Raw genomic sequence first — 23,104 nt, 5'->3', positions numbered from 1 at the left:
TCAAAAGTGATAGGAGCAGAATTAGGCCATTCGGCCCATCAAGTTTTTTCCGCCAATCAATCATGGTTAATCTATCTCTCCCTCCTAACCCCATTCCCCTGCCTTCTCCCCAAAGCCCCTGACACCACTGATTATGGCACCTGTCACATTGCAATGCAAGGTTCTTTTGTTGAACGTACACCAGCCACTTACTGAGGGTGTGCCACGTAGCGCAAGGGGCAGCAGTATTTAACTGAGGGGTAACGGGAACAATAGCTATTTCTGATTACCAAGTGTTGCATGCTGATGTACAGAACACTCTAGCCAGAGTGAGATGCTGGTGGTCCAGATAGAGGAATGAAAGGGGCGGTAGAAACTGCTGCAGCGATAGTGTTGGCAATGGGATTGGAGCAGATGCATGTGTGAGCTGCCATCTTGTGTTCCGCGATACTGACACTGCACATTCCTTGCATCCGAATCTGAAGGTTCCTGGTCCATTCCCTCTGTCGATACTTCAGCATGTAACCTATGGCTGTGGGTGCTGTGCTGGCAGCAGAGGGAAGGGCAGTATAAGTTGGAGGAGCTGCTTGATCCCAACCTGTGCAGTGCTGCCCTCTGCTCTTTGCTAACCTTACCTGACCCCATGCAAGGCCTCTGCCAGCCCTCGGTGTAAGCGTGCCTCGGTCTCCTGCCGATGGTGTGGGCTCTGCCTGCAGGGACTGGGTTAGACACCTTGTATCACACCTGGTGATGGTGGAGATCATGGTCTGGAGCTTCCATTGCCACATGAGGGCAAGGCCTTCAGCTTGGAGCCTGTCCACTGGACCTTGGATCACGGCTGTTCATTGGTTTGTCCCTCTGTCCGTGGGTTGGATCACGGCTGTTCACGGATCCATTCACCTCCCCTCAGGTTAGGTCACGATTGCTATGGTTACATTCCCCTGCTCCTCGGGTTCCGTCCCTTCAGCCGCTGGGCGGTTGCTGTGTCGGCCGTTGGGTGTGAGGGTTTCTCTGGGCCTCTCTCCACGTCAGTAAAGGGGTGTCTTGTGATTGCAGGGATCGACTGAGGCACCCAAGGAACTGCGCCCCCGGCTCTGCTGCATGCAAAAGGACTCCAAGGGTTACGGCTTCAACCTTCACAGCGAGAAGTCCAAGACTGGACAGTACATCCGTGCCGTGGACCCCGACTCTCCGGCGGAACATTCCGGACTGCTGCCTCAGGACCGCATCATCGAGGTACCTGCTCAAACTTTCTTTTCCTCAGACTTCTCTCTGAATCTGATTTGATTGGCTGAGGACAATAGAGTGACATTTAGAGCGGAGCTTGGTCTGAGATACAACAAATTCTGTCTCCCTCATTCCTAGTCCTTCAGTCCATCTCTCCGTGTCCCATTTGCCTCTCCCCTCATCCCACCACTGCCATTGTTAATGTTGTTCCTTGTTCTGACTCCCCTCCCCTACCCCTTCCTTCACTCCTTGTTCTCACGCCTTGCCCCTCTCTGTTCTGCATTTCTCCCATCCACTTACATTTCCCCCACTGCCCTCTCTCCTCTCTGTCCCCTTGTTCACACATTGCGTAACGTGCTGAATCTCCCTGCTGTTTCCGTGGTGTGTTCTCTGACTTGTATTGCCGGCAATCCAGCTCCCTCTCACAACCACTCGGGACTTTGTCTCCAGGTTGTACTCTGATAATTTGGGAGGGGAGAGTGGCCAGGCACGGGTCGAGTGGCCTCCAGCCATCGTTGCTGCCTCAGCGAATGAGTCTACTCCACACACTGGGCTCAACCCAACCCCCAATTGTTGGGACTGGTATGAGGCAGGGGGGTTGAAGACAAGGGATCGGAAATGCACTGTTCCCACTCTGCAGGGAATACCCGCTGCCATGCTCCAGCCAACAACCCCATCCCTCAAACTCTCAAACCCTCCTCTGTATCGGGTGTTTGTAATTCGAGCGTTTGTAATCCAGGGAGGGCATTAATCACAATCTATGTGTGTTAGTTGACGATGATACCTCGTGTTGCAATTGCATCCTGATAATCTGACAATACTTTATTCCCAGCCTCTGGAATTTCTCTTCTGAAGACCTTCTTCCTGGAATTCTTGTGCAAGGATCTTTCTTCGAGGCACAGGATATGATCAGAGGCATTTTGATGCTGCCTGATCGGCTTACACTTTCCCAGTGTTCACCTCTCTCTCTCCAGGCACTATCTTAACGTCCTTGCGTCAGCAGAGTTGGAGTTTTTTTTCTCCTTTTTAAAAAATAAGTCTTTTCATGCAGATTTTTATCAAAGCCTGGCAAATGGACAAGAGTAATGTGGGCAAAGTTAGTTTCATTGCACATGCGGCTGAAACACACATAACATCCGCTAACGCTTCTTAATAAAGAGGTGACCCCGAGTCTGATGAATTAGTGTCTTTGTGTGAATGATACGGGATTTACACGCTGGACTTCTCAGTGTGACATGAAGCAGAGAGAGGGCCATGCTGTTCTGCTGCATTGGGCAACGTTTCAGCAGGTTTCTGCATGCAGCACTTCGCACAGTTGTTTTCCCCCGGTCATATCATGCAGCACTGAAACGGGCCATTCCGACACCACGACTGCACTGATCAGTGCCACCCCTGCATTGAAACATCATCTCTCCAGAGATGCTGCCTGACCCACTGAGTTGCCTCATCACTTTGTGTCCATTTGTAGTTTAACCAGCATCTGCATTTTTTTTGCTTCTACTTCTTAAATGCTGTCAGCAACTCTGCTTCAACAACACTCTCCAGTTAAAACCGTCTCCCTCATATCCTCCTAAACCTCTTGCCCCTTGGCCTAAATCTAGCCCTCTACATTCCCTCCCAACAATATCCCTTCTTCTGGCTTCACATTTCACTCCATTTTTCTCCTTAACGTACAGCCTTTTGTCCCCTTTTCATCTTTACCCTTTGTCTACTACTAAGCAAACTCCTATATCCACCAAGCACTTGCCTGGCTTTGTCCCACTCCCACGCTCTTTCCCCCCACTACAATCTGTCTGAAGAAGGATCGATCCCAACCTGAAACGTCACTATCCATGTCGTTCAGAGATGCTGTCTGACCCTCTGAGTTACTCCAGAACTTTGGAGGTTTTTTTTTGTAAACCAGCAACTGCAGTTCCTTGTTGCTCCTTTGGTTTTCCCTGCCTTTTGTACGGGGAACAGTTCCATACTGTCTGTTCTGTCTCTACATCTCATTATTTTATATACCTCAATTATATCCTCTCTTGCCGTCTTTGCTCTAAGGAAAACAGACTCCACCTCTCCAGTCTCTCCGCATAATAGACCAGACCACAGATGACATGAATACTTTTTAGATTCTCTGGGACAGTCTGCCCACAACTCTCACAAGCCAAACAAGTTCTTGCTGAGAAGGGGGGTGGGCACAATCAAATGTGGGGTCATATGGAGATGAGAAAAGCTCTTGTCACCAATATCAGTAGCTCAGCACTGCAGGAAGTCAGGAGAAGCAGAGAGTTTGCCAGTTGTGAAATTACCAAAAGAAGTTAAAAGATGACGTGCGTAAAAATCCAAATCTAAAATAAATACAAAAAAATGCTGGAAACACAGGCCACAGACGCAGCCTGATCTGCTGGGTGCTTCCAGCATTTTCTCTTTTTAGTTCAGGCTAAGTGTGTGCCTGAAAAGGTATTAACAGGCAGAGGCCCGGTCTACAGCCTGAGAGTGCAGGTGTGGTGAGATGTGTTTAGTCCGCAGTGTCTGCCTTCATGGGAAAGGTGCATAATGTGCAGAGACTGACACTGGGGAGGAAAGATGGACCATGCTGGAGATGATAACCTGGCTAGGCCTCTGGCTTCTTTAAAGTGGATGCATGGTTGGCCCTGGATTAAATGGATGTCAGGCTCATCCCAGCTAGTGGAGCAGGTCCTGATGATCATTTCCCAGTGCTTTTAAGTGCAGGCCCGGTGCCCAAAGATGAAGGTTGCTGCAAAAGGATAATTGTTTATGAAAGATGAAAGTAATAGTTTGGCGGCCAGTCAGTCTGGCAGATTGCTGCACAGAAATAAGCATTTAACGAGTCGCAGTTTAATTATGCATGGTTAAGTGAAAGTCACTGAGAACCATAGAGTAATACAGCACGGAAACAGGCCCTTATCCACGATGACCAAGTACCCATCTAAGCTAGTCCCATTTACCCACATTTGATCCATATCCACCTCTCAAACTTTCCTATCCACATATGTCTAATTGTTTTATAAAAGATATTATTGTACCTCTCTCAACCATCACCTGGCACCTTGTTCCTCATACATACTACCCTCTGTATGCAAATTACTCAAATTTCAGTTAAAACTTTCCCCTCACCTTAGCTCTATGTCCTGTAGTTCTTGATATCCCAACCTTAATGGGAAAAAAACAGCGTGCATTCACCCCTATCCATACCCCTCATGATTTTATACACCTCAATAAGATCACCCCTCAGTCTTCTATGCCCCAGGGAATAAAGTCCAAGCATACCCAAACTCTCCCTGTAGCTTAGGCCCTCATGGCCTGACGACATCCATCTTATTTCCTGTAACATGGTGATCAAAACTGAACACAATTCTTCAAGTGTGGCCTCATCACATTCTTGTACATCTGCAACATAATATCACAACTTGCATACTCGATGCTGACTGATGAAGGACAGTAAGTAACAGGCGCCTTTATCACCGTGTCATACTGTGACGCCACTCTCAGGGAATTATGCACTCTGCTCTCTAACACACCCCAGGGGCCTACCGTTCACTGTGAAGGTCCTGCCCTGTTTTGTCTTCCCAATATGCAATGCGTCGCACGGTCCAAATTAAACTCTATTTGCCATTCCTCAGCCCACTTACCCAGTTGATCAGGATTCCACTGTCGTTCTTGATAACTTTATTCACTGTCTGCAACACTGTCTTGTGCTGGGGTTGGCATCCTGATCTTGAAACATACTTTTCCTCAGACAGCCAAAGTCCATGCAGCCACAGTGAAACTAAGGATAATTTTCACCATTAGTAACTGCCTTCACTAAGAGGCACCTCCCAGGGATGTTCCCGCTCGTGATATCGTTCTAAGGGTTCTTTGTGAGGCTCTTGTTTAATGTCCTTTCAAAAGGGGGGGGGGATATCCAGGTGTTGTGAGCTGATTGTTGCATCAGGTCCAAGAGTGCATCTGGACCCCTCAACTTGTGCAAGGGTATTGGAAAACACCGACCGCAGTGTTACATGAAATTCGACAGGCAATCACTGCAAGTGTAATATTTACACACACCTGTGAAGTTGTGAGAATGTTTCACAACAGGATTTGCATAACTTGTATCTTGAGCCAGTTTCAAATCCCTTCCCATTAAGTCACTTCAGTGCCAGTGAGGGTGATGATGAGGAATGCAACCACTTTCTATTTGTGAACATCTTTGAGTTCTCTTTAGGCCTCATTGCTTCTGCCATGTAATCATTTCCTATTTGAAACTGTGTTGCACACAGTAAATGCACTCCAGCTTTTTTTTTTTGCCTTCTCATCATGCTGGACGCTCAACGATCAGACTTGTTCACAGATGCCATCTGATGAGCTCAGTGTATCGAGTCTCCTGTCGGTGCCCATATGACTGAGAAGCTCCATATGAATGGTTTTACTGATTCCTACGTTGGTGTTATGCTGCTAAGATAGACACTGCTTTGTAGTGTGGTGTGATTTGAATGTTGTGTGAAACTCCCTGAGGGAGAGAACAACACTACTGTCTGTGCTGGCACTGCCACTTCCTCCCAGGTTCATTCATTCAGAGAGTTTGTGAGTAACAGCTCTAGAGGAAGGATTACCTGGCTGGTAAACCACGCTGGCACTTGTTGCTGGATAGTGACAGATGAATTGGATGGCTCCGTCGTGGGAGCAGTGCCACCAAAGGACTGCCTTCCCTGGGCCTGAGGACACTCTGTCACTCTGCCAACTAGTCGGATGTGGCTATTTAACCTCAAATTGCAAGCTACTACTAGTGACTACCCTCCATACACTGTAGCTGAGGTACGCACTGCCGAACGCATACCCCATCCGCAGTACAACACATGCAGTGACACTCCTGTATCCCGTGATATTGTGAGTAACAGTCCCTTCAACCTTCAAAGGTAGACACAAAATGCTGGAGTAACTCAGCGGGTCAGGCATCTCGGGAGAGAAGGAATGGGTAACGTTTCGGGTTGAGACCCTTCTTCAGTCCCGAAATGTCTCGACCCGAAACGTCACCCATTCCATCTCTCCCGAGATGCTGCCTGATCCGCTGAGTTACTCCAACATTTTATGTCTACCTTCGATTTAAAGCAGCATCTGCAGTTTTTTTTCCTTCAACCTTCAATGTCTGTGCAAAACATGATGCCGAGTTAAACTAATCTCTTCTGCCTGCATGTGCTTTTTACCCTTCCATTCCCTGCATATCCATGTGCCTATCTATAAGTGCTTGAAATGCCCCTGTTGTATTTGCCACCACCGCCTCTGGAAGTGCATTCCAGGCACCCACCATTCTGTTTTAAAAAAAAAAATGTGGCCCCTCAAATCTTGTTTGAACTCGGCCCCTCCCATCTTAAAGCTTTGCCCTCCAGTCTGACATTTCTGCCGTGGGGGAAAAAAGGTTTTGCCTGTCTGCCTTATCTACGCATCTCATCATTTTATTAACTCCTCTCGGGTCCCCCCCTCAGCCTCTGATGCTCCAGAGAAAACAATTCAAGTTTGTCCAACCTTTCCTGATAGCCAATGTTCTCTAATCCAGGCAGCTTTCTAGTAAACTTCTTTTGAATTCTCTCCAATGCCCCCACATCCTTCCTTTAATGGGTCAATTCCGTGCCCTGGTGTTGCACAGTGACAGTGTAATAGAGTGTCTTTAGACTTTAGAGATGTAGCATGGAAACAGGCCCTTTGGCCCACTGAGTCTGTGCCGATCAGTGATAACCCCATACACTAGCACTATCCTACACACTAGGGACAATTTACAATTTTAGTGATGCCGATTAACATACAAACCTGTGCGTCTTTGGAGTGTTGGAGGATACCTGAGCACCCAGAGAAAACCCACGTTGGTCACAGGATTGACATCTACAAACTCCAGACAGCACCAGCTGTCAGGATTAAACCCGATACTCTGGTGCTGTAAGACAGCAACTCCACTGCTATACTACTGTATCCTCTTGCTCCCCATCATGTAGCGATGGAACTAAAGGTACTGAACCTGGTGTTATGTAATGACAGACCTGTACCCAATGGGGTCACGTTCCTGTCACTTTGCAGTCACTTCTATGTATGTTCTCACTGCGTTTGTTGGTTGTGCTCAGTGTCCACCTCGCTGTTGGTCTTTGCCAGCTCTGACTGCCTGCATGTGTGTTACAGGTGAACGGGACAAGTGTGGATGGGAAGCAGCACTCTGACGTGGTGACGGCCATTAAGAACGGCGGTATGGAGACCTTGCTGCTGGTCGTCGATCCTGAAACGGACGAGTTTTTCAAGAAGTGCAAAATTTCACCAACAGTTGCCCACCTGACAGGTAGGGTGGGGGCAGGCATCTCCATGGCAACAGTGCTGGGGTGGGTGGTGCAGACATTGCTAAGGGCGAGTGGGTATCACCATGGTGGAGACATGGGACTGGGTGGAAGGATTCTCAGTGAGGCATGACCGCGGTGACAGGGTGGGGGAGGGGCATAGCCACTGTGACGGGGTGGGCTTTGCCATGGCAACAGGATAGGGTGGGGTATTGCCGTAGTGACAGGTTGGCACAAGATGGGGGCGGGTATTTGCTATGGCAACGAGATGAGGCGGGGCTTTGCCATGGCAACGGGATGAGGCGGGGCTTTGCCATGGCATGGCAACAGGATGAGGCAGGGCATTACCATGGCACCGGGAATAGGCGAAGCTTTGCCATGGCAACGGGATGAGGCGGCGCTTTGCCATGGCAACGGGATGAGGCGGGGCATAGCCATGGCAACGAGATGAGGCAGCGCTTTGCCATGGCAACAGGATGAGGCGGGGCTCTGCCATGGTAACGGGATGAGGCGGGACTTTGCCATGGCAATGGGATGAGGCGGGGCATTATCATTGGGTGCACCTTAAGGGTACAGAGAAGATTTAAGAGGATGTTGCCAGGACTAGAAGGTCTGAGCTACAGGGGTTGAGTAGGCAGGGACTCTATTCCAAATAATTCTGCTCAAGAGGCTTTCCATTTACCTGGTCTCTTGCAGGGAATCAGCCCGACCTATGACCTGCACCTGTCCCCACTGCAGCACTGAGGTCTATTGCCAGTCGTCCGCTTTAGTTAGCTAAATCTCAGAACCTCTGTCTCCGATCCCCTCTCTCTCTCTCTCTACAAGTTGCAAGTAAAACAGCTCACTCCTGTCTTTTGGAAATAAAGTTTAAAAAGTCCGTCTTGCACCATTTGTATCTCACATGGGACAGAGTCCAGGGATATGGCAATGGATATCAAAAGCTTTGATGTTTGAGAGACCATGAGAAATATGAATAGGAGTGATATACATTGCACTTTAAATTATTTAGAGCTTTAGGTCCCAAAAACATTTGGCTTTCATGTATATGTTACTTGTGAACTGCTTTATGGGTCAATGTATAAATGAGAGCCAAGTGTTTGTGGGAAGTGCTCCTAAATGATTGCCGGATTAGTCCATTTCTGTGCTCTTGCATTCCATTCTATTTGAAACCCTCTGCATTGGCACGTCAGATGTTGATTGCTTGCCCTGGGGGTGGAGGCAGCGGAAGCTGAAGAGTCTTGAGAAAAATCTTCAGCTCTCTGTTTTGTATTTGATGATGCAGCCACTTCTGGGATTGGCTGTAGAGGCTGCACGTAAACCAGACCAAAGATGTTCCACTGCAGTGGTTGTGGTTGGGTGGCAACGAGGTAGCTGGAGCAGGGAGAAGATTGGGCTCGGTGTACTCAGGTTGAGGAGATACCATGGAGCAGTGAACACAACTGTTGAGGGAGGTAGATAACTGAGTATGTGCTGGGTAGAGTGGATGGAGGGAAGAGTCATACAGAAGGGAAACAGGCCCTTTGTCTCAACACGTTCATGCCAACCAAGATATCCTATCTAAGCCCAGTCTCATTCTCCTGCATTTGACCTATCTGCCTCTAAATCTATCCTACCCATGTAGTCCAAAAGTTTTTCTAACTGCTGTTATTATACCGCAGTGTCAACCACTTCCTCTGGCAGCTAGTTTTATAGTCACATTATCTTTCATTTCACTGCACATTTATGTGTATGTGACAAATAAACTTGACTTGACTTCTACATAAAATGTTACCCCTCGGTTCACACCCAAGCAGGTGTTGGATTCTACAAACATAAGGCCTGTGGCCGTCTCTCCTGCTCTCCGCACAAAGTCCCTTGTGTAGTGACCATTGATGTGTTGTTTTATTGTCAGCAATGCTGTGATGCAGAAAGGAAATTAATGTACAGGCTTAACCACAGCAAGAATTTAATGGAGATTATCATGTCAGGAGGACCAGTCTTGGATTTGCATTGTGCCATTCACAACCTTGGGAGACCCCAAGGCACTAAACAGGAAGTACTTGTGCGGTGTACACACTGTTGAAGGAAAGTTGTAGCCGTGTTACAGATGCCCCTCCCCCCAAAATAGCAGTGTGATGATCTGCAATCAGTTTTGGTTGTGCAGTTTTTTTTGGATGAATTTTGACCAGGACTCTCGTGACTGCAGTGGTCAGCAGCCAGTCACTTTGATTCATTGACCAGCTCTACCTCCCCGAGAGGCCTGAAGGCCTGTAAAACTCTGAAAGACCTGCAGCTGCAGAGAAGTGAGGCGGTCGGTCGGTGTGCAGTGAGTTCTGAGGAGACGGGCACTTGCTCTGGGTGCAGCGACATGTCTGCTCAGCAGATTTTGCAAACTCTGCAGATGCATGGTGTGGCTTTTATCTGACGTGTACACTGTACTCGCTGTCTCAGTACTAACAATCTCGGTGTCACCTGCACCCTCAAATGCAGATTAATTTCCCCCGCAATTTTAGCTTCTCTTTTACTACATTTATGTGGTCCCAGGATCACACGAGACTAGGTGGCAAATGTTAGCAGGTATTGTATCTCACAGTGAGAGCAGAAAACACACTCTGCTTCCAGTTGTTGTTATTATTCCTCCTCTTCATTGCCGTATTGGGATAGAGACCGATTACACTGTCCTACTAATGATCTCAAAATTTACGGCATTTATTCTTTCCTTAATCTTTCCCCTTTAAAAATCAGCACCATTTTGTTGCGGCTTTTTACTTCCTCCTTGCTGAATTAATAAACCTGGAGTTTCTATCTATTGTTCCCAGTTTAAAGAAAGGTGGAGACAGTATTTGAAAGTACATTCGCAATAATTGACTGATACATTGCAAACAGTTCTTCCACATACTAATACCAGCTCCTTTGTGCCACTCAACAGCCTTGGAAGTGAAGTTGACTTAATCTGCCTAAGAGGTAGAGTTAGAAACAAAGAACAGTAGATACTGGTTAATACACAAAAGGACACAAAGTGCTAGAGTAACTCAGTGGGTCAGGCAGCATCACTATGTTTCGATAATGTTTCAGGTTGAGACCCTTAATCGGCCGAGTATACTCCAGCACTTTGTGTCCTTTTAAGAAGTTAATTTAATCCCTCCACGTCAATTCCCAAATAATTCCACTGCCCTGCACTCTCACAACAACCTTGTTTCAATCCTCAAATGAATCCCACTGTCCAGCTCTCTCCCCACAGCCCAGTATAAATCCCAAACTAATTTCACTGCGACTAATTGCTCACCCCTTGCACTCGTTCCATGCCTGTACTTGGTGTCATCAGTAATCAGTAAATTTGACTAATATTTGCTCTGCTCCTGTCCCGAGGGTGTTTACCAAGGGAGGGGCAAGGTGGGGTTGCTGAAACCGCCACATCCTAATGGGACGGATTGTTGTATGGGAGAGAAGGTGGTGATTGTTATCCAACCCTCGAGTTTCTTGATTGCAGTAGTCCGGGCAGGTTGGAATGAGTTTATTGGAACCTAGTTGACCATCCATCTGCGGGAGATGATGGTGCGCCTGGCCTTCAGGGTCTTGAACCACATGCTGATGTGGTGCATATCTGCCTGGAGGGTCTTTCTCCACCTGTCCTGGTTCTCAGCAGCCTCTTACCCAGTTGTCAGTGCCAATTGGAACCAGTAACACAAAAAAGGATGAGACTCTTAGCCTTGGAAAGAAAGTGACATAGTAATAGTACCGTGCACTGGTTGGTGTAGAAGGACTAGCTGGGCAGGTGAATAAGTGGCTGGAAGTAGAGTCTGTTGCTGGTTTCCTACTCTATCCACGATTACTCCACCTGCTGTTACTCCAGCACTTCAGGAGGTGATGGGAAACTAGCCTACACCTGGATCATGAAGATGTAATTGTGAGACGCTCACAATGGGTTCATTGAAGTGGGGGGAAGGAAAAAGAACCTGAGGAGGTATCTTGTTTGGAAATTAAATGGGTTTGTGTGAGGTCTGCTCATAAGACAGAGGAACAGAATTAGGCCATTCAGCACATCAAGACCACTCCGACATTCAATTATGGCTGATCTATATTTCCCTCTCAATCCTATTTTCCTGCCTTTTCCCCCATAACCTTTGTCATCCCTGCTAATCAAGAATTTATCAATTTCTGCTTTTAAAATATTCAGTGACTTGACGTGTGTGTGGCAATGAATCCCACAGATTCACCACACTCTGGCGAAAGAAATTCCTTCCTTATCTCCATTATGTCCTTTTAGCCGATGCTGCGCCCTCTCCCATTACTGGAAACATCCTTTCCACGTCCACTCTATCTAGGCCTTTCATTATCTGATCGGTTTCAATGAGATCCCCCTCATCCTTCTAAACTCCAGGGTGTACAGGCCCAGAGCCTTCAAACGCTGCTCGTACTTAAACCCAATAATCCCCGGGATCATTCTCGTAAACCTCCTCTGGACCCTTTTCAAAGCAAGCACATCCTGGCATATAATGTTAACAGTAGCAGACCCCTGTGGAACACAACTAGTCATTGGTAGCCAACCAGAAAAGTCCCCCTTTATTCCCACTCTTTTCTTTCTGCCGCTCAGCTCTTGATTGATGAAAGGCAGCCAGGCAGTAGGGTTTTTTTGGGGGGTACTTTGTCGTCTGGCAGCAGCCCATTTATGGATCAAGATCAGAACGTTGTCCTTCCACAAACCCTTGCAGCCCCTTGGGGTCGGTTGTAACAGGTCAGGACTGATAGTCGTGACCGGCATTGACTATGCTGCTTTGTTTCACACCGGTCATCCTGGTGGAAATCATCAAGAATGGCTTCCCTGAGACATGGCCAGCGCGATAGAGAAATGGGTAATGAGCAAATGGAGAAAACTTATTTCAGGAGGAAGGAAGGTTAACACATGTTTGTATCGGAGAGGAGAGCAGTGTGTGGTAAGATGTGGTGAACTAGCCTCGTTTATGGTGGTGATGTAAGCTCAGACCTTGAGGCACTTCAAGTCTGAGCTCGTGTGGCAGGAAGTGTCAGCATAGTCTTCCCCACTACCCCCCTCTCTCGCTCATTGGTCTCTTGCAAAGACACAGCAGTGTGGCAAGTTGTGTCTCAGCCATTCTGGCCTCTGATTTTGGGACAATCGCCAGCAGCAGCTGGCTTTGGTCTCCTGCACCTCAACTAGCTCTGCCTGATGGACTCCCACCTGGCACTGATTTATGGTGAAGAAGATAGACATACAATGCTGGAGTAACTCAGCGGGACAGGCATCATCTCTGGAGAGGAATGGGTAACATTTCAGGTCGAGATGCTTCTTCAGACTGATGTCAGGAGAGTGGGCGGTACAGAGATAAAATGTAGTTGGGGATGGTACTTGAAGTTAGAGAAGTCAGTTCATACCGCTGGGGTTTATGGTTGTTGGACTGCAGTGCCCTGATGCTGAGTTACATGGTGAGAGGGAACATTTATCAGACAAATATTAAATCAACATATTTGTAGCAAGCATGCCTGAAATTATTGCATGCAATAAACAGACAAGTGTGGACGGCCATTAATTTCACCTCAAACAAGCTCCCATCTCCACCGCGCTTTAACCTGACTCTCAAATCCACAAGATATTCATTGTCTCTCTGTCTCTCTGTGATGATGTTAGAAATGAGTGTGAGGGTGGAAAGATTGAGGGGCTGAGCTGAGAAAGGGTTTGTATCTTGGGAGCAGTTTGGTCCATTATGGGAGATCGCACGCACAAATAAATGCCGCAGAAGTATTGTCACTGTTGTAATTTGACTTCCGTCATTATGTCGGCTGTGGGGAGTTCCCCTGACAATTGCACAATGTTCAGTTCCTTTATTGACTGCCCTTCAAATGGAGCGGAGCAGAGCATGGCTGCAGCAGCAACAATGTTCCGGGATAGGCTGAGCAGCTCAGACAAGAGAGAGTCCACCACCCGTGACATTGCAGTGGTACGCCCACATGCCAGTACCTCACCAGCAGCATGCTGATGGGGGTCAACATTGATCAGGAACTCAAGGGGACCAGCTACGTAAATACTGTGGCTACAAGAGCAGCCTTAGTTTGGGTATCCTGCAGTGAGCCGCTCATCGACTGACACCTCAGCTACGAGGTGCAAGTGAGGAGTGTGATGGATGAAGCTTCAACTCTCCAAGTTCCAAACCATCCCAAAGAAAGCACCCACTTGAATTAGTACATAATCCTCCAGCCTAAACCCCCCTCCTCCCCCCCCCCCCCCGTGGGTGCACAGAGATGGCAATGTGCACCATGTACAAAATGCACTGCAGTTCTCATTCAGGCTCCTCTGACAGCACCTCCCAAAGCTGTGACCACCAAGAAAGGACAAGGACAGTAGGTTCACAGTAGCACCACCACCATCATCATCAGGATCCTCTCAACCTTCCAGTCCACTCTGACTTAGAAAGACATCGCTGGCTCCTCATCATAACTGGATCTAAATTTTGGAACACTGTGGAGCACCTCAAATGTGAATGGGTCAAGAAGGCAGCTCACCACCTTTCCAAGGGCATTTTTGGATGGCCATTAAATATTGGGCTTTGCTGCCGGTGCCTAGGTGCCCAAGGTCAGTAAGTTTGCAGACAACCTCAAAATTGGTGGAGTTGTGGATAGTGACGAAGGCTCACAAGGCACATAGATCAGCATGAGAATAGGGTGGAGAAATGGCCCGTATGGGGGCGGCACGGTCTAGCAGCAGTCATGCGGACGGGCTAGAACCAGACGATTTACTGCAGCGATGGAGGCTGTTTAACCCCTGGGACTGTGCTGAGCTGCCCTGTCCATTCTCACCTACCAGCACGGATCCATGGCCAACACAAGGGTTAACAAACTGAGATTGTGGTAGATTCAGTGACAAGATTCACCTGCAGGACTGTAGTGGTGTTCACCGACAGTGTGTCTGTGACTGTGTGTGTCAGTGACTAGTGTTTGTGTTTGGGACTGTCGTGTGTTCAATGACTTTGGTTGTGTTTGGGACTGTCGTGTATTGGTGACTAGGGTTGTGTTTGGGACTGTCGTGTGTATTCGGTGACTAGGGTTGTGTTTGGGACTGTCGTGTGTTCAGTGACTAGGGTTGTGTTTGGGACTGTCGTGTGTATTCGGTGACTAGGGTTGTGTTTGGGACTGTCGTGTATTCAGTGACTAAGGTTGTGCTTGGGACTATTGTGTGTGTCCAGTAACCTCTGAGATGAGTAACTTTGCTGGAAATGAGCAGAATATTAAGTGTTGCTTTGTTGTGTTTTGCAGGACCTCTTCCCCAGCCGATTGTGAATGGGGAGGCCGACCAGAAGGTAGAACCTACTTCTTATTTACACTTGGTGGGGTTAAGATCGCAGTGAAGTCCGGATTCACCTCCTTTATCCCCCGTTGTGTCCCCTTGCTGAGACCCAGTCACTCGGCTGCTATGTAATTCCATCTGCCTTTTCTCTGCCTAATCTGGCTGTCCTCTGCTCTATTAAAGTCCTCACCGACACTGCCTCCACTCCACCCGAGTCACGACATCAGTACAGAAGAACAGTGCCTGTCTGGGTCAGCACCATCTGCTCTCCATCCGGGGGTCGGCACTGCCCATTCCCCACCCCCTGGTTTCTCTCCCCCGCCCCCTGCTTCCCCATCCCGGGGTCAGCACAGGCCTCCGACCCTCCACTCCAGGGAAGGGCACCCTCTGCTCTCCACACTCTGCTCCCTCTCCCTGAGGATGGCTCTGCCACTGTCTACCCTTTGTCCCTCCGTCCATCCTTTGTTCCTCCCAGTTACTGTACACGACTTCCCAATGTGCATTGCCGTGCACTTGTCGGGGTTAAATTCCATCTGTCAATGGTCTGCCCAGCTTCCCACCTCTTTGCTTTGACTGTAGACGACCTTCCTCGCCATCGACAACACTACCCACCCTCACGCCGTCCCATTATTGCTGCTCCCTGGGAATTGCGCTGATGATTCTCCAATGTTTTGTCCCGTCTCGCAGGCCAACGGCAATGTGTCGGCACCAGTCACTCCCACGTCAGCGCCGTCTTCCAACTCTTCCTCTTCACCCTCCACCCCAACCACTCCAGCCAGGGATGCCGCCAGCCACATGGAGGAGGTAGGTGTCACGTTTACTTCTGGCTCTACGTCACGAGTCACAGGGTCTTCAGTGGTACCGATCTGCCTCCAGCAGGGTCCTGTGCCCCTGGGCTACTGAACTAGGACCCCTGTCATCGTGGTCTGCCCTTTGCTGGGTAAATCTTCCCGAGTCCCAGTTAAGAAACACATGCTGGGCTGGGACTCCTGACTTCTCTGTGGAACCTGCCACATGCAAGAGCACTTTGGTGCAGGAGGATTGCTGTGCATACCTGCAGTCGGCCGTGCCTCTATCAGCTGGGTCATTAAACCAAAGCTGGGCTGCCCTCGAAGATGGAACAAACTCTCCCCTGCCATAGCTTAGTTTAGTTTACAGATACAGCATGGAAACAAACCTTTTGGCCCACCCAGTACTTCGTAATTCCATGTTACTCCACATTCTCATCCACTCCCTACACATTCGGAATAATTTTACAGCTAACAATTAACCTGCAAACTCTCGCATCTTTGAGTTGTGGGAGAACACCAGAGCACCCAGAGGAAGCCCACCTGACCCCGGTCACAGGGAGAACATGCAAACGCCATACAGACGGCACCCAAGATCAGAATCAAGCCTGGGTGTCTGACACTGAGAAGCTGCAGCTGTTCCGGCTGCACCACCGTGCCACCCAGTTACTGAGAGAGCGGCAGCTGTACCGGCTGCACCACTCTGCCACCCAGTTACTGAGAGAGCGGCAGCGTCTGGCCAATATTTATCACTCGGCTAACATTGCTGAGGTAGATATTTTGGTCATTATCTCAGTGCTGTTGTTTGATCTTGCTGTGCGTGGATCGGCTGCCATGTTTCCTCCATCAGGGCCATGGGTCGTTAATGGCGGTCTGTTTGAGTGTGAAGAAGGAATCCTCCCCCCCCCTCCCCGCGTGTGGAGATGAGGTCCCCTCCCTCAGCCCTGGCCAGGCAGGTGAGGGGGAGACTGACTCTGCTTTGTGTTTGACAGCCCCCCCATGATGTCGAGACCAAGTTAAGCGAGCTGGGCCTGGACCTCAGTAAGTCGGCGGCAGCGGCGAAGGAGAAGGTGCGCTCGAAGCGGCTGAGCAAGCGGGCGCCGCAGATGGACTGGAGCAGGAAGAACGAGCTCTTCAGCAACTTGTAGAGCCGCCCGCCGGGCACTCTCCTCTGCCCGCGCGCCGCGGTCACTTCACAAAAATGTAATCTGTCTGGTAATTTGTTTTCCCAAACCCAGCTAATCTTAACTCAGTGCATTCCAAGAGAGCTGATCGGTGAGCCCACCCCAACCACTCACCATCTCCCGGGTTCATCAAACCCCCGCCTCCCTCGGGCCAAACCCAGGCCCGGCCCACCGTGGTCCCCGGCTGCTGTCAGCTGGGTTAGTGTCTGTGGACCCCCCCCCCCCCCTTACCCTGGGACAGTGTGCCCAGGACTGACATCTCCCCGTGGGTGTGTGTGTCAGTCTCCCCGTGGGTGTGTGTGTCAGTCTCCCCGTGGGGGGGGTGTGTCAGTCTCCCCATGGGTGTGTGTGTCAGTCTCCCCGTGGGGGTGTGTTGTCAGTCTCCCCGTGGGGGTGTGCGTCAGTCTCCCCTTGGGGGGTGTGTGTCAGTCTCGTCAGTGGATGTCAGTTCACTTGGTCTGGGGACGACTCGCTGTCAGTTCCGGGCAGCCCAGTGTTGTGTCAGGGCTGGGGCAGTGAGGCTGAGGGGTACAGTGGGGCACAGTGTTTGCTAGGGTGGGGTCAGCACTGTAGGGCTATTAGCAATTAGGCTCTTCTTTGGGTTTTGGGGACCGTATCTTGTTTTCTCCCTCCCTTTGGTAGATCTTCCTGCTGCCTGTTGAGGATTGGTTGCATGAGCTGAGAATCTAACCTAATCTGTGCACAGCAATAATGAACTGGATTCTTTAGTAAAGAGCCTGTTTAGTTCTGTTGGTGGTCTAGATTTCAATGAAAGGTGATGGATGTTGGACCATTCAACTATATGATTCTGGTCACCCCTCGCCGAAGCACCGTGCTGCCATTGGATTGCAACTGTCCACCAGTAGCAAACAGTGCCAACACTGCCTCAACCCACCAGTCAGGAGACAGCTCTCTCTGTGTGTTAACTCCGGAGATTGCATATCACTACAGCCCCTGGGTCTTTGTACGAGCTGTTAGCTCTCACACATTTCAAGAAGCGCAAGTCTCTCCAAGCCCTTGGATGCCGGTCCTTCAGCCCACTAACATCACCTCTCGCGCCACCACCTCTCTCGCCACCACCTCTCACGCCTCCACCTCTCACGCCACCACCTCTCTCGCCACCACCTCTCTCGCCACCACCTCTCTCGCCACCACCTCTCACGCCTCCACCTCTCACCACCTCTCCTGTGGTCCCTCTGCTCCTCCACCTTGAATAGTATTTTTCTACATCTCATTTCCGAGGGGACTTCATTTTAAACATCTCACTCTTGCACTCCCGCTCTCACTCCACCCCCCACACTCATATACGCATTCCTCATGGTGAACAATTCATATTTGCTTTGAATCCTGCAACTTTAATTGGGTCACTTCAAATCTCCCTTCCAAAGGCTAGCCAGTGGCAGAGTGCACTCTTTGCGATCATGAAAGAGACTTGTCTTTAGTGTGGAGTATAAACAGCCTCTTTGGCACTTCCCCATTCTAAAACTGCTGGACCGTGCGTGTCTGAAGAGAGAGGGCTTTATTCTGATCTTTTATCACTGAAATGTGCCATTTGGTCCAATTAACTAGCTGGGCAAAGATGAAGGAGCTGATAACATTTGTCCAATTAACAATGTCTCCATCCCTTTCCTCTAAATGAATCTTGTCTCTGGCTGGTTTGTACAACCAACAGGGCATCCTTTTGATGACAGGGTATAAAGGGAGTCCTTGTTCGCTGGGTTTATATGTTCAGTATTGTGTTAACCCCTTCCACCCTGCACACAATGCTCCATCTCCTGCTGCTCCTGAACTGAATGTTCACAGCTCCTGCTGAGCAGTGGGATCTGGAGCTGCCTGCAATTTACTGTCACCTCTGGCGTTTATAATTTACTTCTATTGGCCACGAATAAGTTAGGATCTAAAAAGCTTAATAAACTTTAAAATCTGCGAACTTGCGATCTGGGCACACTATGTCAAAAGGAGTTTACGATTTGTAGTTAATTTAGTTGAGTAGAAGAAGGGACATCGTTTAGGAGGTGCTGAATGAGATGACGATGCCAATGATTGGGTAGGAGTTGTATTCATCCTCTCCCACTGGGCTTGAGAAGAGTTTTCAGAAGGTCAATGTAAAGCTAAAACACTTAGTCCTGAAGAGGCAATGGAGGCTCTTGGAGGGATGGGTGGAACCCAGTAGACTGCCGCCATGACCTGCCTCCAGTGGTTTAATGACGGGGTTTGTTGAGATCTGCATGGACAGGAGGGTGGAGATACATGGGAGGGGCGGACAGAGGGCTCGGAGAAGGGCTGGAGACTTGGAATTGATGGAAGGATCAGAGGGCTGGTGACGAGAGTTTTGTCACCCAGAGTAGTCTGGAACTCTGCCAGGCAGATGTAAACATTGAACCGGTGTTTGGGGGTGTACCGAAGGAGCCCAGTCCTCGCGCTGGGAAGCTCAGTCTCAACAGTGGCCTGAGAGGCCTTGTCCACTGTCAAAAATCCACCCTTCCTCCATGTGCCTCTCAGGCAGGTGCCTGAAACATTTCCACCACCGGCGATCTGCTCCCTAGATTCACAGTTTACCACAAGCACCGCAACCTTTACACATTTGAATATCGCGAGCTAATCCTGTGAAAATTTCACTCGCCCTGGGATGGAGGTCAGGTTACAAACCTGAGTCACCCTGGTCTGTTTCCAAATGTATCTCATAATGCAATTTCCCCTTTTCTTTTGCAATTAAAACATGTACATTGTTGTTTTAAGCACCGGTAGAGTGAGAAGTGTGGGTTCCACCTGTTGGTTGAGTTGGGTTGTATTTGTCTGCCTGATGTTGGCTTCCGTCAGTGGACCCTGTCTGATGTAGTCGAGTGCAGAGGCTCCTCCAGGGTGGTGCACTTTAACCTGCCACCTCTAAAGGAAAGGCACCACCAGTCTTGGTGAGGAAGCGCCCCTCTGTGTGCTGGGTAGGAGACTAATTGTCTCAGTCTGAGTGAGGAAGACCAGAATGATTTGTGTCCAAATTCCAGTAACTGTAATTTTTAGAAACTATATTTTTATCAGTAAATGTAAATTTTATGAAATAAAAGTTAAGAATCAGCTCTTTCTCTGTTGTTTTTCATTTGACTAAACAGGATGCCCATGGACTAGGATCCAGAGTGTGATCTGGGAACTGGGACCTTGTATCTATCTCAGATGCTGTCCACATCAATCCATTTACACTGATAAAATAATCCCATTTTCTATCCTCCACACATTCTCACTAACTCTCCCCAGTTTCTATTTCCCACTGACTAGACTTTAAAGATACAGTGTGGAAACAGGCCATCAAGTCCACATCTGTGCACTAGCACTATCTATCCGACACACTAGGGACAATTTACAATTTACTGAAGCCAATTAACTAATAAATCTGTAAATCTTTGGAGTGTGGGAGGAACCCGGAGAAAGCCCACGTACAAACTCCGTACAGACAGCACCTGTGGTCATCGTTGAACAAGGGTCTCTGGCGCTGTAAGGCAGCAACTCTACCGCTGCGCCACTGTGCCGTCCTTCTCTTTGGGATGTGGGAGAGAACGAGAGCACCTGGGAGAACCCCAAGTGGCTACAGCGAGCACATGCAAACTCCACACAGACAGAAACCCAGGACAGGAATGAACCGGATTACTGAAGTAGTGAAGCCACAGATCTACCAGCTGTGCCACTAAATAGTGCTACCTAACCCTCTCACAACAGAGGCACCTTCAGCATAACCAAGAACAAGGTCTGGGTGACATCGATGTACACAGCCCACTTAATACTCAAGAGTCTAATGAGGCAGTTGTTAAAGAGATGAGCGAAGCAGAGGGTTCTGAGAAGGCAGGCAGAATGTTATAGCAGGGACTGGGTCTAGGACACGAGCTGGAAGGAGGGGGTGGGAAAATGTTCTTCCATTGATGGTCAGCCGGAGAACAATTGGGTGGAATCCGAAGTATGAGTCAGGCGGTGAGACGAGGCCTGGGTTAACACCAGCCCCACAGCTTGAGGAAGGGCTCCCGACCCGGGACGTTAGCTATCCATGTTCTCCAGAGAACAGCGTTGGGGTGGGGTTAGGGCGAGAGGAGACCCGCGCCAGGGTGGAGTGGGTAGGGTTGAGGGGATCTGTGCTGGGGTGGAGTGGGTAGGGTTGAGGGGACCTGGGGTGGAGTGGAGTGGGTAGGGTTAAGGGGACTTGTGATGGGGTGGAGTGGGTAGGGTTGAGGGGACCTGGGGTGGAGTGGGTAGGGTTGAGGGGACCTGGGGTGGAGTGGGTAGGGTTAAGGGGACTTGTGATGGGGTGGAGTGGGTAGGGTTGAGGGGACCTGGGGTGGAGTGGGTAGGGTTGAGGGGACCATTTAGAACGGAGATGAGGCCATTTAGAACGGAGATGAGGAGGAACTTTTTCAGTCGGAGAGTGGTGAAGGTGTGGAATTCTCTGCCTCAGAAGGCAGTGGAGGCCAGTTCGTTGGATGCTTTCAAGAGAGAGCTGGATAGAGCTCTTAAGGATAGCGGAGTGAGGGGGTATGGGGAGAAGGCAGGAACGGGGTACTGATTGAGAGTGATCAGCCATGATCGCATTGAATGGCGGTGCTGGCTCGAAGGGCTGAATGGCCTCCTCCTGCATCTATTGTCTATTGACCTGTGCTGGGGTGGAGTGGGTAGGGTTGAGGGGACCTGTGCTGGAGTGGAGTGGGTAGGGTTGAGGGGACCTGTGCTGGGGTGGGGTTGGTGGCGAGAGGACCCTCGGGAGGGTGCGGGACCCTCGGGAGGGTGGTCGAGGTTGCTGCGCGGCAGAGCAGGACTTCTAGTCAACTAGAGGCTGTCTCCATGCTCCACCTAGTGGGGACAGCAGGCAGCGGGCAACAAGGGCACGGCAGGTCGCTATGAAGTGCTCGCTGCCAACCAACGTGTGATGTCCCAGTCCGTGAACGTCCATCAGCATCACCTTCCAACGGATCCACTGCTTTGCAAGAAGATTTGGACATCCCACGCCCCGGTTCTGCCATCAGCCCCTGGTTTTAATTTGCTCCTTATTTCAGACTCCACCACTGGGCAGATAGTTTGTAACCCTCTCTCTGGTCAAATCCCTTAATCGGTTTGGAAATCTCAGTGGGTTGTCCATTAAACTCGGGGAGGAGAACCCTGTCAACTGTAACCATAGGTGACAGTGGTGCTCCGCCGTGTAACACAGCCCCAGTCCAAGTAGAGAGCCACCTGTCTCATTGAGAGGAAGCCGAAGCCTCTTCTTTCCAATTGCTTTTAGTTTGTGTGCCAGGTATGCTACTGCACCTCCCACCCCTGCTCCGACCAATCGCTGGTCTCTCATGCCTGCCCCCCACTGTTAACATTTGAAAATTACCCATAATTTACCTCTGGCAACAGCCTGACACCATCAGTAACACCCTGGCCCCAACTGGACGTAGAACAGTTCAGCACAAGAACAGGCCCTTCGGCCCACAATGTATGTACTGAACATGATGCCAACGTAATCAAATCCCTTCTGCCTGCATGTGATCCATAGCCCTCCAATCCTTGAATATCCATGTGCCTATCCAAAGGCCACTCAAACACAACTGTATTATCTCCTTCAACCACCTCCCCTGGCAGCTCGTTCCAGGTACCCATCACCGTCAGTGTGAACAACACTTGCCTCGCATATCTCCTCCCCTTCCCCCTCTGACCTTAAAGCTATGCCCTCTAGTCTTTGACATTTCACCCTGAAACAGGTACTGACTGCCCGCCTTATTTATGTCCCCATACGAAAGATCTTTATTTATCCCAGGAGGGAAATTAATCTGCCAACAGTCATAAAAACACAAGACACATGAATCATAAAATTAAAGTGACAAGTGGAAAGGATTGGAGATGTGCACAGATTGGGGAGGGGGGAGTGATACGTCCAACAGTTCTCCCTTCAACTCCAATGAGTTGCTCTGTGTTTAGGTAGGATCTGGTTCTAACTGCAGCCACTCACCGACTGGGGTGTGGGGACCCAGACGAGCGGTGTGGGGACCCAGACGAGCGGTGTGGGTTCCTGGCCATTCATCGGACAGTGGGACAACCCCAGGCCCACCAGGTACCCCGAGCCAGGTGTACAGAATCAGCCCTCACCTTGAAAGAGCAGAATCAGGTGGAAGTTCAGCCTCATTTCCCTTTAATTTTATTCCTTTTCTTCTCGGGATACCCTTGTTTCCTTGCCATCTCTAGCCTTACTTCACACTTCCTCCACACATCTGCCAATCGCTCCCCTCACCTGGATCCACCCATCACTGGGTAGCCTCTGCCCACCCTCATTTCCATCTTTCTCCCCCCGTCCTCCATCAGTCTGAGGAAGAGTCTCGACCTGAAATGTCGTCTGCC

The 23,104-nt window shown here is 49.6% G+C and overlaps 1 protein-coding gene across 1 annotated transcript in view; it reads left to right on the top strand.

Annotated features, from left to right (window-relative positions):
- The window catches only part of nherf1b (NHERF family PDZ scaffold protein 1b), an 80,700-nt gene extending 60,917 nt beyond the window's left edge, over positions 1–19,783 (top strand). Inside the window, exons 2-6 of the mRNA XM_078401217.1 lie at positions 1,036–1,215; positions 7,357–7,510; positions 14,751–14,794; positions 15,469–15,585; positions 16,562–19,783. Of these exons, the coding sequence (XP_078257343.1) occupies positions 1,036–1,215; positions 7,357–7,510; positions 14,751–14,794; positions 15,469–15,585; positions 16,562–16,717 (651 nt within the window). The 3' untranslated portion in view covers positions 16,718–19,783. The remainder of the gene's footprint in view (positions 1–1,035; positions 1,216–7,356; positions 7,511–14,750; positions 14,795–15,468; positions 15,586–16,561) is intronic.
- The last annotated feature ends 3,321 nt before the right edge of the window (positions 19,784–23,104 follow it).

This window comes from Rhinoraja longicauda, chromosome 6 (assembly GCF_053455715.1).
Source record: "Rhinoraja longicauda isolate Sanriku21f chromosome 6, sRhiLon1.1, whole genome shotgun sequence".
In the NCBI taxonomy this organism is placed as follows: domain Eukaryota; kingdom Metazoa; phylum Chordata; class Chondrichthyes; order Rajiformes; family Arhynchobatidae; genus Rhinoraja; species Rhinoraja longicauda.
Note: the sequence above shows the minus strand (reverse complement) of the source record. Positions and strands in the feature narration are given on the sequence as shown.